The 11,960-nt window shown below is 44.4% G+C and overlaps 3 protein-coding genes across 3 annotated transcripts; 2 read left to right on the top strand and 1 right to left on the bottom strand.

The window, feature by feature from the left end:
- Positions 1-879: 879 nt before the first annotated feature.
- EV420DRAFT_1639220 (P-loop containing nucleoside triphosphate hydrolase protein) lies at positions 880-1,381 on the top strand (the record flags this gene model as incomplete). The annotated part of the gene is made up of 3 exons (XM_060476944.1): positions 880-1,021; positions 1,075-1,115; positions 1,184-1,381. The coding sequence occupies 3 exons, from the start codon at positions 880-882 to the stop codon at positions 1,379-1,381; spliced, it is 381 nt and encodes a 126-aa protein (XP_060334601.1).
- Positions 1,382-4,891: 3,510 nt separating this feature from the next.
- EV420DRAFT_1618934 (uncharacterized protein) lies at positions 4,892-6,079 on the top strand (the record flags this gene model as incomplete). The annotated part of the gene is made up of 6 exons (XM_060475412.1): positions 4,892-4,997; positions 5,019-5,089; positions 5,144-5,188; positions 5,245-5,503; positions 5,560-5,723; positions 5,777-6,079. The coding sequence occupies 6 exons, from the start codon at positions 4,892-4,894 to the stop codon at positions 6,077-6,079; spliced, it is 948 nt and encodes a 315-aa protein (XP_060334600.1).
- A 1,159-nt stretch (positions 6,080-7,238) lies between these two features.
- EV420DRAFT_1732692 (uncharacterized protein) lies at positions 7,239-9,673 on the bottom strand (the record flags this gene model as incomplete). Its single annotated transcript, XM_060479943.1, has 9 exons — positions 7,239-7,542; positions 7,640-7,686; positions 7,788-7,844; positions 7,980-8,164; positions 8,236-8,865; positions 8,923-9,042; positions 9,206-9,305; positions 9,464-9,487; positions 9,552-9,673. The coding sequence occupies 9 exons, from the start codon at positions 9,671-9,673 to the stop codon at positions 7,439-7,441; spliced, it is 1,389 nt and encodes a 462-aa protein (XP_060334599.1). The 3' UTR covers positions 7,239-7,438.
- Positions 9,674-11,960: the final 2,287 nt, after the last annotated feature.

Raw genomic sequence — 11,960 nt, 5'->3', positions numbered from 1 at the left:
TCCCAAGAATCTGTCGCAGCCATGCTTATTGATCGCACTGTGTCTGCAACTGCTGCTGTCAAAGCGTTCAATGCAGCATCTCGGGAACGTGACTCTCTCTAAGCACTGTTCTCGACCACGTCAAAGTTGCCGACAAAAAACTCGTTGCAGTCTGGGGTTTTATGTCAGGCCTGTTGCAATTCATCATGATGTCCATGTTCATGCAAGCCTTTTGGTTTAGGTTGAAGCTAGTCAAGCAAGGCAAAGTGGAACCAGGGGATGTTATGGCCGTATTTTGGGCTTGCCTCATTGCGACAAGTAATTTGCAGATGTGCATTCCCCAGTTCATCACATTGACAAAGGGAAATTTTGCCATGGTGGCCTTGCTTGCGCTTGCTGGCTCAGAAGAGACAGGTCTTTGACCCCCGTATCTTCATTGTATCATTCCTGTGCATCGATCTTTCATGGTCACCCAGTAAGGTCAACACATTTGCATGGAATCATACTGTCCAAGTGTCATGGTGGAATAGCACTCCATAACATCACCTTCATGTATCTGTCATGACCTTCCATACTGGTCCTGTGAGACGTCTCCATCTATCTTCCCATTTCAGAAACCACTTTTGTTGTAGGTGGCTCCAGATCCAGAAAGTCGACCATTGTGTCCCTTCTCCTCCAGCTGTATAAACCCCGGAGCAGGCAGATAGAGCTTGATGACCAAGATATTGTCTACTTGGACGATAACTGGACGACTGAACACATATCTGTCATTTCCCAAAACTGCATCCTATTCGACATGAGCGTTCATGACAATGTTGCCATGGGACAAGCCGGAAGTGAAACTGGGAGAAAGCCGGAACACCGATGAGGGCAGAAGTCATGCAGGCTTGCCAAGCCACTATGATTCATGATTTCATCCGTGATTTACCTGATGGATACGAGACGAAGCTGGGCAATGGAGGTGCAAACTTGAGCGGTGGTCAGAAACAAAGGCTGGCTATTGCACGAGCACGATTAAGGAATCTTGCTGTGTTAATTCTCAGTGAGTTTCTATCCAACATTTGAATCCTGTCGTGTTCTTATCTTTATTACCAGATGAAGCTATTTCTGCCTTGGATCCCACTTCTTGTGTCTTGGTGTTTGAGGCATCAAGCAATGGCGGAAAAACTGCACCACCATTGTCATCACTCACGACCTGTTGCAGATCACATCGAAGGACTTTGTCTATGTCTTGAAGAATGGTACCATCATTGAGCAAGGCTATCATGCTGACCTTGAGCGATCTGAAGGTGAATTCAAGGCAATGGTGGGCTCCCAAGTAGTTGCAGATGTGTCAACAGTCGACAATGATGAGCACCCAGAATCGGCAACAACGGAGGAGGAAAAGGACTCAGTCTCCTGACCATTCTCGTATGTTCCAACCACCCTGGTGCTGAATAGTGCCATCCTTGGTCACTGGATGTTCAATGTGGTGGTGGACTTGACATCGAAAGACAGTGGACTTATGCCTTTCCGTCCCACTGTCGTTCGATCTCGAGAGTCTCAACGACTTAGTCGCTTTGTTCCTGCTGACACATTCACAGCCCAGCACTTCAGAGAGACAATGATGACCTTCCAGCGTTCAGGTTATCCCTGCATTTCCGCCACCCCCTTCTCAGACTCTCATTACTTATACACCCTGATACAGCCCTCGATTCACACCAACCTTGCCAGCATTCTCTCGCCATTCTGCAACCTCCTTGTTGATCAAGAAGGATAATTCTGCTGTGACAAGATGGAGGTTGACTAGACATTCTCGCATGAGCCAACATAGGGCAACTCTTGTCGACATGTACGGGTTACTGGATCTGGTCATAGATATCAAGGTGGAGAAGAATTTGATATGAAAAGAGTCTACATCTGTCTCCCGACAATGAGCGACCCCATTCTTTTTTGGCTTTAATGAGGGATGTCTATCCGACTGTACCCTACAAGCCGCTCATTGTATTTGGTCTGATCATTTGCTTGTTAGGCGGCACTGTCACACCTATTTTCTCCTTTGTCCTTTCTCGACTTTTCTTTGAGGTTTCTAATGGAGCCAAAAATACCTGTGTCATCAACACCTTTGGTGCCATCATTCTCAGCATCGCAGCTGTGGATGGTCTTCTCATGGGTTTGAAGTACTTTATCATGGAGACCTGTTAGTGTGACTAATACTACTACTACTACTATGATCTGGATTACAGAGTAGTTATTTTAAGTTATGAGGGCTCTCAGACAGCCCCTATAGTAACCTCTTCCTCTTACCATGGGTGTTAAAGGCAGCTGGGATGTACATTACTTTTTCTCCCATGATTTCTATGCTAGTTCTAACATCTTCTTTTGCAGCTTCTGAACCCTGTAAGCCCTGTATCATTCGTCAACTGGTCTTCTTAGAAAATATCTATGGGTACTGTACATGAGCTTGGTCCACGTATAGGTGTAGATGCTAGGTAGTTATATCTAGTGTATTCTACCTATCAAGTCTAACAAGTATTGACTCTTTCTAGTGGATGGATGTGCGCAGCAATGTTCCATCATGGGCAGACGAAGAGCCTGGCCCAAGCATCACTTTTCAAATGACTGGGACATCTGTTTCATCTCCCGGTCATACCTTTATTTGTGTTTGATGGCCCACACCACCCTGCTAATAAGCGTAAAAAGATGGTGAAGAAGATGCCAGTCTGGTTAACCAATGATTTCAAGCGGCTGCTTGAAGGATTTGGGTTCTCCTATTGGGAGGTATGGGCCTCTTCTTTTCATGTCATTTCTCTTCCTGACATGAAACACAGGCTTCAGGCGAAGCAGAGGCTGAGCTTGCGATGCTCTCATGCCTTGGCCAGATTGATGCTGTGATGTCAGAGGACTTCAATATGATGATATTTGGTGCTCAACAAGTGATTCGGATGTGAGTAGCAACAGCTTCTTCACTTTATCAGTGTAATTTCTAAGCATATTCATTAGCAAAGAGGAAAGTGACTCTAAATATTTGATCGAGATTCATGAGGCTGGATCCCAATTCTCCTGCAACAATCTTGTGATGATCGCATTACTTGCAGGGGGTGATTATGATGTAAGTTAAGCCATGTTCTCGGCTGACATAGACTCATCCTTATGTGATAGGATGGAATTCAAGGATGTGGCGTCCGAACTGCAGCTGATATCGCACAGTCGAGTGTCAGAGAATGACTATTTGATGCCCTTGAAGCATCCGAAGTTGATGAGTATGCTGCTGTTGTCTCTGCATGGCATCAGGATCTTTGCACGATGCTGGAAAAGCAGGGAGCTGGCCATCTTCATTCTCGGCACCATTTGCTAGCTTCATGTATCCCACTTGACTTCTCCAAGGTGTCTATTCTCATTCAATATATCCACCCAGTGACATCCCAGTTCAATGGGGCAGATAATCTGCCTGCCGCTCCATCGCTGCGTCAACCGAATATACCCCACCTTGCAAAGCTATGTGAGGAGCTCTTCGTTTGGGGACACTCGATGTGCATCATCCGCAATTTCTGTGATCATGTTTTCCCAGGATTAGCCACCCGTGAGCTGCTTCAAGACCTATGTAAACGATGGGGACTATTGCAAGCCAATGACACTCATATCTCCCAGCATTCCATAGTTTCCAAAGTATGTGCTGTACGTGCAAATCAGCGTGAATGATCACATTCAGAGATCTTTGTATCTCTCATCATTCCCAATGAAATCCTAACTCAGATCACCTCTGCAATTGATGGGACATATGATACCAATACCACATTAGACCAGTTTGATCAGTTTGTGAAGAAACCCGAAGTTCATGTATGGCTCTCTCGCATATTGGCCTTTCATGCGTGGCCAAACATCTTGGACAATATGCAACATCAGACTCTCAAAGCTGGCAAAAAACATAAGATGGTCAAACCACGCATCAAGAAAATGAAGCTCATCGAAGCGGAGCCAAGCCTCGCTCAGCCAGTTGGTATGTCAAGTATCCCTGCCTGTCAAAAATCTCTTACCATAACTTTTACGATACTCTAGCTTTGACTTCCGTCAATCTACCAAACACCAGTCAAGGCTCAGCAAAACAGAACAGGTCTTACTCAGTCTTAGAGATATCTAGTGACGAGAGTGGCGAGGAAATGACAGGCAGGGCTCATTTCAATGTCATGTGTGGCCCATTTCTTACAGTTCTTTTTTCAAGAAGCTGCTCCGAGAAAGCACCAGAAATGTGCCTCATCCCCAAAGTACCAAATCGAAGTTTGCTATTCAGCAAAAGGTGAGATCCTGGAGTTATGCACAGATGACGAGGGCAGATTCTAAATAGGGGCACCTACCCCTCTTCTTCATGTATATATATAGTGTATCATGGACTTTATACCTTGACTTGCTTTTCTCTCCTCCTCTTAGTATCATATGGACATGAATATGACCAACAATATCACAAATGCACCAGGAATTTGCAAGGTCCTGGAGACCCAATTCTCAGATTTAGAGATCATAGATGACATCGAGGGCAAGCAGGAGACTTGTGGTGTTTCCAATGACTATGGTGGTAGTACGCAGATGGACCTGAGTGCATCAGATGATGTTGAGGAGATTTTGGCCAATATTAGTGCAGCATCAAAGGGTGTTCAAGAAGGCACTGCTGCTGCATATGAAGGGTCAACTGCCGTTCCCAGTTTCTGATGTCCCTCGTTATTCTAACATGTTGGCACTTATGCAGGGTCATGACAATGTTCAACAACTTTCTCATCCAGGAGAATATCATCCAGCTGGGCATGAATATATTCCATCCTCAGAAGCTCAACTCAAATATTGACTACTACATTGTTGGGTTCATTATGCAAAAGTATATCTGTGTGTTTGGTCTCTATCATGTCTATCTGACTTGACAAGGTGTGACGATGTCAACATGCATGGCACAAGCAAAGGGCTCAAAGATGCCCAGAGGAGCTACTCACATGCTCAAAAGCTCAGGGCAGGCATCACCTATGGCTTCTGTAAGACTGGTCATCAAGGTAAGGTGCCCTGAGACAGAGCTACGGCACTTGGAAACCCTTCAATCTCTGATCTTGTATCGTCGTACATGCTTGGTCTTCACAAATGCAAGGTATGCTGTAAAACTCATTGGTAATATAAATATGTAGGCTGATGAGAAATGCAGACTGCCAAAGGAGAAACTTCAACTAGCGCTCAAGCCATTGGTCCTGTACGTCTCTGTTGCCAAGTCTGTTATCAAAACCCATTGCATCTTTTGCTTTCTAGGATACTCTGAAGCGGCTCTACATACATAATCATAAGTGTGAAAACTGGGATAATAATCAGCTCTCTTCAGGAAACTGGTGTGGAGGAAACACGCGGTGGCTGCTTCAGGCTATCTACCTTGTAGCATTTACATGCTTACTCTGCATTGATGAGGTGTTGAACATCCAGGCCCATGAGGTCAATCTCTACAAGGATGAAGTTGATGGTACTTCCTGTGCTTCAATCACTCTTCCTTTTCATAAAAATTCACCATTTGGAGGTAAACACATTGAGCTGCTACAGTGCCATTGCCTGCTGACTTATTTTGGATAACAGACATACCTCCGTTTGTATTACGGAAACTGCTAGAACATATGGTGCATCTCTGCCCTGTTCGAGCTCTCAGCATGTGGGTTGCTACTGCGAGGATCAACAAGGGACATCTTTTCCCCAACATCAATAAACGCAACCGTCCCATCACTGCCAAGAATGCTGCAATGGTAAAGTATGGGTTCTACATGAAGTCGTTCATGCTCATTCAGAACTTTATTAGAAACCAGAGGTGTTCCTGCAGCTCTTTCGGAATAACTTGTGGGACTTGGATATCACACCGTATCCCTATGGTACACATTCCTTTCACCGTGGGGGATGCCAGTGGTTCTCATGTGATCTTCATTGGTCAATTCGGCAAATCTGCGAGTGGGGCGGTTGGAGCTCAGACTTCTCATACTTGACAATTGTCAAGTATCTAATTTCATCAAATGACAATCTGACACTTCGTCGTGATGAGTTTGTTAAGCTTGACCGCCAAGTAGTCAAATGCCTGACCTGTGGACGAACTTGCCCATGTGCCTAATTTTAATGTTGTAGTTCTTTTACATCACAAATCAAATAAATGAGAAAGCTGATGATGAGCCTCAAGGCTCTGTATGCTCAGAATTCACAGATTTTAGCATTATAATAAATGCCTTGTCCACTTAGCAGACTTTCACTAAGTCAACAATTGCAATCACGGCAATACCCACTTTTACCGCCAACTATCCATCCCAACTCGTATTCCGCATCAATATGTGCCACTTCATTATTGCTGCCAGGCACCTGATTGCAGATCTCACAGAATTAGGACCATCATTGATCACCTAGCACAGCCATCACTGACATCAGCATCAAGCGTCACTTAATAGAATGCCGCAGCCAAAATACCTATTCCACAGCAAAAGACTTAATACCATGACCTTTCCACTAGCTTTACTAAGGCTGTTATACTGCCAAGAGATTGCTGCAAGCATCTACTTCAGTACACTTGCTTCAATGTACTTTGCCGCAGCAACATAGCAGCTCAAAATTCCGGAGATTGGTGGCATTCTTGCTAATCACTTCATCTATATGCGGTAAATCCATATGGATGCTGTTACTTTTGAACCACAGTACACAGTAAAACCATGTGGGTGCTGTTACTTTAGAACCTTGGGAACATGTGTTTGGCATCATTTCTTACCAATCTATGTACTATGGACTTACTAAGGACTCGCTTCAAGTATTCTAAATTTATTCCGGAATTGTAGTATAAAAGCTAGTATACACCACGGAAAATAGGGAGTTGCTAGACACACAGGTTACTGCACACTAGCCATCATCCACGTTATCGACCACCATTATTGCTTGTATTCGCTAGGAGATAGACAATAACAACATAGTCACTCCAAGTTATACTCTCTGTCACGGCTTTTCTTCTAACGGTATTGGTGTATGCTCATATTGTGCCAATACATGGAATTTGGTGTCCACAACTCACTTTTATCTTTTAATCTGCCAGCATCGTTTCACTTTCACCAGCCAGGATTGTTTTCATCAGTTTTCACCTTCTACATCGCCATCGTTTTACCCAGTTCAGTTCAGGATCATTACGTCCCCGTGTGGACTCAGATTAGGATCGTTATTGCTGCCAGCAGCATCTGTCACGGAATTTCAGTCAACAGCTTCAGTATAGGATCATCAGTCATGGTATTTGGTATCTTGCCATCAGTTTCAGTATAGGATAGTCTCCATGTAGACTCAGGATTAGTATCAGTTTTGTTTTGCCATCGTTAACCTCAGTATAGTTTCAGTTTCAGTCCAGCCCAGTCCCAGCCATCGTTTTGCCGTCACTAGTTCCCCCTCATATCATCACCAGTCCGTCTTATCTTCGTTTTACCACCAGTTTCTCATTTCTCGACTACAGTCTTCGTCTCTTGCCATCACGGTATTTGTTATCTTGCCAACGGTATTGCTCTTTGACAGCATTTTCTCTAATTCCATCAACATCACCCATGGCTTTTACTAGTTAAATTGCTGTCACTTCATTCACGGTTTGCCGGTATTCCCAGTTATACCAGATTCCGTTCCTTCTCATCTATCGAGACCCCTTCCGGCTTACAGCCAACGTTTTCTAGTACTCGATCGTTAAGGGTACTACTTCGCTGACTGAAAAGTCGCAGTGTATACTTGCGTTCTTGAGGAATTCATCGCATGGAGGTGCACCGAAACACTCGCACAACAACAAAGCCTTTATTACCGCTACGCACCATTTGCCGTGAACTCCTCTAGAGTTTTGGTTTTTGCCGTTGCCACGGAAGTTTAGGCTCATCACCGACGTAACATTTCAAAAGTACGACATGAACTATAAACTAGACATCATCATCATCACCACAACTAATTCCCATCTTCTTCTTATACAGTTGGACTATTGCTGGAGCATCCGTCATGGGAGTCAATACCTTTTTTTTTTATACCCGAAGTGATTGATAAAATCGTCACCATACTCCTTCCTCACTTTTTTGGCTAATTTGAAATCCACATCCTTTCGTCGATCCAAAAGAATCTTTTTGATTGGAGAATATTTCAGCCTCTGTCCTTGATAGTCAGAAAACTCAGCCCAGAAGGCTTCAGGCATCTCATATGCCTGATATGCTTCCATAAAATATTGAAGGCAAAGAGTGAGAAAGTGAACAATAGAAAGAAAAGTGGATGTACTTTCCAATACAACCAGTCATTTTTAAGTTTTTCCCATTCATTCCCAGTCTTCTTGTTGCGCTTGTAGAGATCTTTCCAGTACTTGATTGGAATCGGGTGACCATGGATGATGATTGGGTAATCAGCAGATGGGACCCAGTCTGGACTATGATTGTCCCAGCTCCGAATGAGATTTGGGAAATTTGATGCATAGCAGAAAGGTTTGGTCGGTGGAACATCGCCTTGATGAATGGCTAAGGTCTCACCATCAGCAAAGACCAACAAGCACTGGATTGGGTTATGGGCAGTACCATCAGATGATACCAGAGCATTCTCATCGAGTTCAGATGTCGGTGTTTGCATTGTCTGAGCTGGTGGACAGAGCAGCACGAATGGTGAAGTCATCCATGTAGGCTCAAAGGATGGTAGGGTCAGTGAATCTGGTAGGCCTGCATCACCAGAGAAGACTTCAGTAGAATTTGCGGTGAGCCCCATAGCAGTCATGTCAAAATCCATAGAGGGATGGGGAATTTTGGATGATAAGGTTGAAGACAGGGAAAAGGACCCAATGAAGGAGTTTTGATGAGCAGCCAACTGCTCCTCGACAATAGAGGTAACACACTGGACAAAATCTGGGTTTACAAAAGGATCCTAGGCCTTGAAGATGGCTGTTAGGTAGAATTGACATTGAAAATTAAAGACGCATACCATAGGTTGTTGCGCACCATGGTTGTGGATCCTGTTGACCCTCAGCTCTGGAAGATGGGTATGGCGGAGATTCTGCTCACATTCTTCTTCTTCCAATATCTGGGCCACAACATCCTCAGCCTGAAAACCATGATCAATAAACCGAGCCTGACATGATGAAAGGGAACAAAAACAGATGCACCCATGGTATGAAACTGTCTATCTTGGCCTGGCTACAGGTGTCCATGGTAGATCTTTCCATGGGTAAGAGTGCCTCTTGAGGGACGCTTGCTGGTATGCTCACATCATAGATGCGTTGTGCTCGACGTGTCAACTTTCTCTTCATGACACTGCCATCCCTCACCCTCACCCCCTTATGATGAATACACATCGGAGTGAGAAGACTGAGAGGAGATGAGCTCACATCTGTGCTTAGCATGAATGAACCTACTTCACCTTCCACCTTTCCATCCTGGCTTGACTAAACTCCACAAGCCGCTCTCATTGTGTCGTTTTGTTGCCTGCATGTCTGAGTCTGAAATGTTGGCAAAGTTCAACAAACCAAGGGTTCATGTGTTTTGGAGACCTGGAGAGAGAATGGAGAATGGCATCAGTCAAAACAATGCCAATATATTCAAGTAGCAACATACAGGTTGATTTCCTCTGTTTGAAAGTTGCCATTTTCATCAAGCCAATCTCCATCCACATGATGAGGGAAAACATATGGCTGCTGCTCTGGTGGCAGCATGGCTGGGGGCAGCAGAAATTCCATGATAAGTCCGAGTGTGTTGATGGATGCATGTTGCTGCTGTTTGAATAAGTCGCCTCCTCCTAATGAAAGCAAAAAAGAGGAAAGTGAGGACGACGATGCTGACACAGGACCCTGCCGGACAAGCGACAAGACTCAGGCCATGATTGGTGGCACTGTCGTTATCCTCCCTAGCAAAGTGTCCGATTTTAGTCAGGGATATGTGAGATGAACAAAGAGGATGGAAAGGGGATGGAAAGGGGAGAGAAAGGAAAACAGGAAGGGAGCCCAAAGTCCAAAAACAAAAAGAAAGAGAGGAGCGAGCGAGAAAAACCAAGCATCCGAACAAACAGGAAAGCACTGCACTGACATATGGGCGCCAGTAGCCCATATGTGGTGGGAGGAGGATCTCAGACACCAAGAGTCTGAGACGCCGATGTGCCCCTGTGCCCCCATGGAGGCAGTGGGGGAGGGAGCCAAACAGACTGTTGAGATGGTCGCAGAGGATGGGAAATGTCTGTGCAGCTGTGATGCACCATTGATCCCGGGAGTTGCCACATGATGGAACTGTCATTACTCAGAGAGAAGTCAGTTCAGAGAATGTGTTGAAGTGGAAATCTGAGATCTGTTCTGTTCTGTTCTGTTCTGTTCTGTTTCAGTCTGTTCTGTGTCAGTTCTGTTTGAAGTTCCATTTCTGAATCTGTTTCCAAGTGCTTCTGAAGTGTTCTTGAGTCGAGATAACCTGCTGGAGTTAGTTGGAGAATCCCTACATACAGTTGTGTAGCAAGCGGGCTAAGTCAGTGCTTGCCTGTGGTGTTCTTTTAGCAAGCTCACTATTGTTTCAATGTGTATCGTCTCTGTTTCTGTCGGGATCAGTGTCCCTTGTGTATTTTAACTTGAATCTGCCTTGAAGGTTGCATCATGCCAGTGAACGACCTTCCTGTAAAAGTTCCTAGACTTAGGAATTCGTTAGAGAGAGCTTAGCTTTGCTGAGAGCATCGAGAATAAGAGAAACTCTTTGAGATATTGAAGTATAGTTGGATTGCATTAGAAATAATCACTCCCCCTAGAACTTTCAAGGGTGATTGTAGTTTGTGTAGTTGTGTGAGTGTGTGTGTGGGTTTTTGAGGTTCACCTTTTAGCCCACTCACTATTCCACAGGTACCTACAGCCAGCCTCTTCACCATAGATAATACTTGACATATACCTTCTCAGCCTTCTTTCAGGGTGACAAACTATCACAGTAGTACATATATAAGATACTCTTGAAGTCTTATTCACTGCTATGATGTTCACATTGTTTTAGCGATAATTTAACCAGTCTAATGTCACCTCTCACCGAAATAGCATTACTGGAGCCATTCACTCCTTCTTCACAGCCTGAAAATCATTTTTCTGGTCTTCTACTCTCTGAAGGATACCCAACTTCTCTGCATGACCTGCATACAATAAGTCCTAAGCTCACCTTTCCAATATCACCACCATTGACAGATGGATTGCTGTCACCAAATATCTTGACTATTGAAGGACCAGAGACAATGCTAAATCATGCAGATGACTCTCCTGGGAGTTTCCATTCCTGATCCTCATCTCCAAATGATATCTCATCTCCTGTAGCAGCAGTCAAGACCCCAGATACAAAGTCAACATTTCAGTCCTATGTTCATGTGGAAAAGGCAAAGTCTGCAGTTGCTTTCCTTCAGGACCTGAACCTGTCTCCTTTTGATCTTCTTCTAACTCTTCTGGACCCTACAAACTCCTGCTTCTTGCTGTACCAGAATGGTTTCTACTGAAAAGACTCACATAAACTGTCCAGTCTCTTGTCAATGATATACTCGCACTCTAAAGGAAAGCCTGGCTTGTTGGAATGGATGCCATCCACCCTGGTACTAGAAACATTTTGCAAGAGTGTATCTGAGGATGTTGAGCAGGCAAAGCACCATTTCATGATGACTATGGGTGAAGTGGCTCCCAAATTTTTGGCAACTTTTGATCTTGAGTTGGACATTGGAGCATATGCTGACACCAATATGCCCAATTGGATGGCTGTGGACTACTCACTTTTCATCATCATTGAGAAGAATTAGAAAAGCCATGACATGAGTTTTGCCAGCACCTGTGCCTGGCCTGCAATGAGAAGAGAATCTTGTTCTACTGCAGATAGCACTGCTTGGAACTGTAGTTCTCTGGGAAATTTGGTCCTATGCATAGAGTACCAGGCCAATAGGCAGAGTCAAAATGCAGTAGTGCGATCCTGGTCATTAATGATGCAAAAAAATATTATGACTTCACCCTTATTTTCCTTATCTTA

The sequence above is a fragment of the Desarmillaria tabescens genome (assembly GCF_030435595.1).
Source record: "Desarmillaria tabescens strain CCBAS 213 chromosome Unknown EV420scaffold_8, whole genome shotgun sequence".
In the NCBI taxonomy this organism is placed as follows: domain Eukaryota; kingdom Fungi; phylum Basidiomycota; class Agaricomycetes; order Agaricales; family Physalacriaceae; genus Desarmillaria; species Desarmillaria tabescens.
The sequence above is the reverse complement of the archived record's forward strand: the minus strand, read 5'-3'. Positions and strand labels throughout refer to the sequence as shown.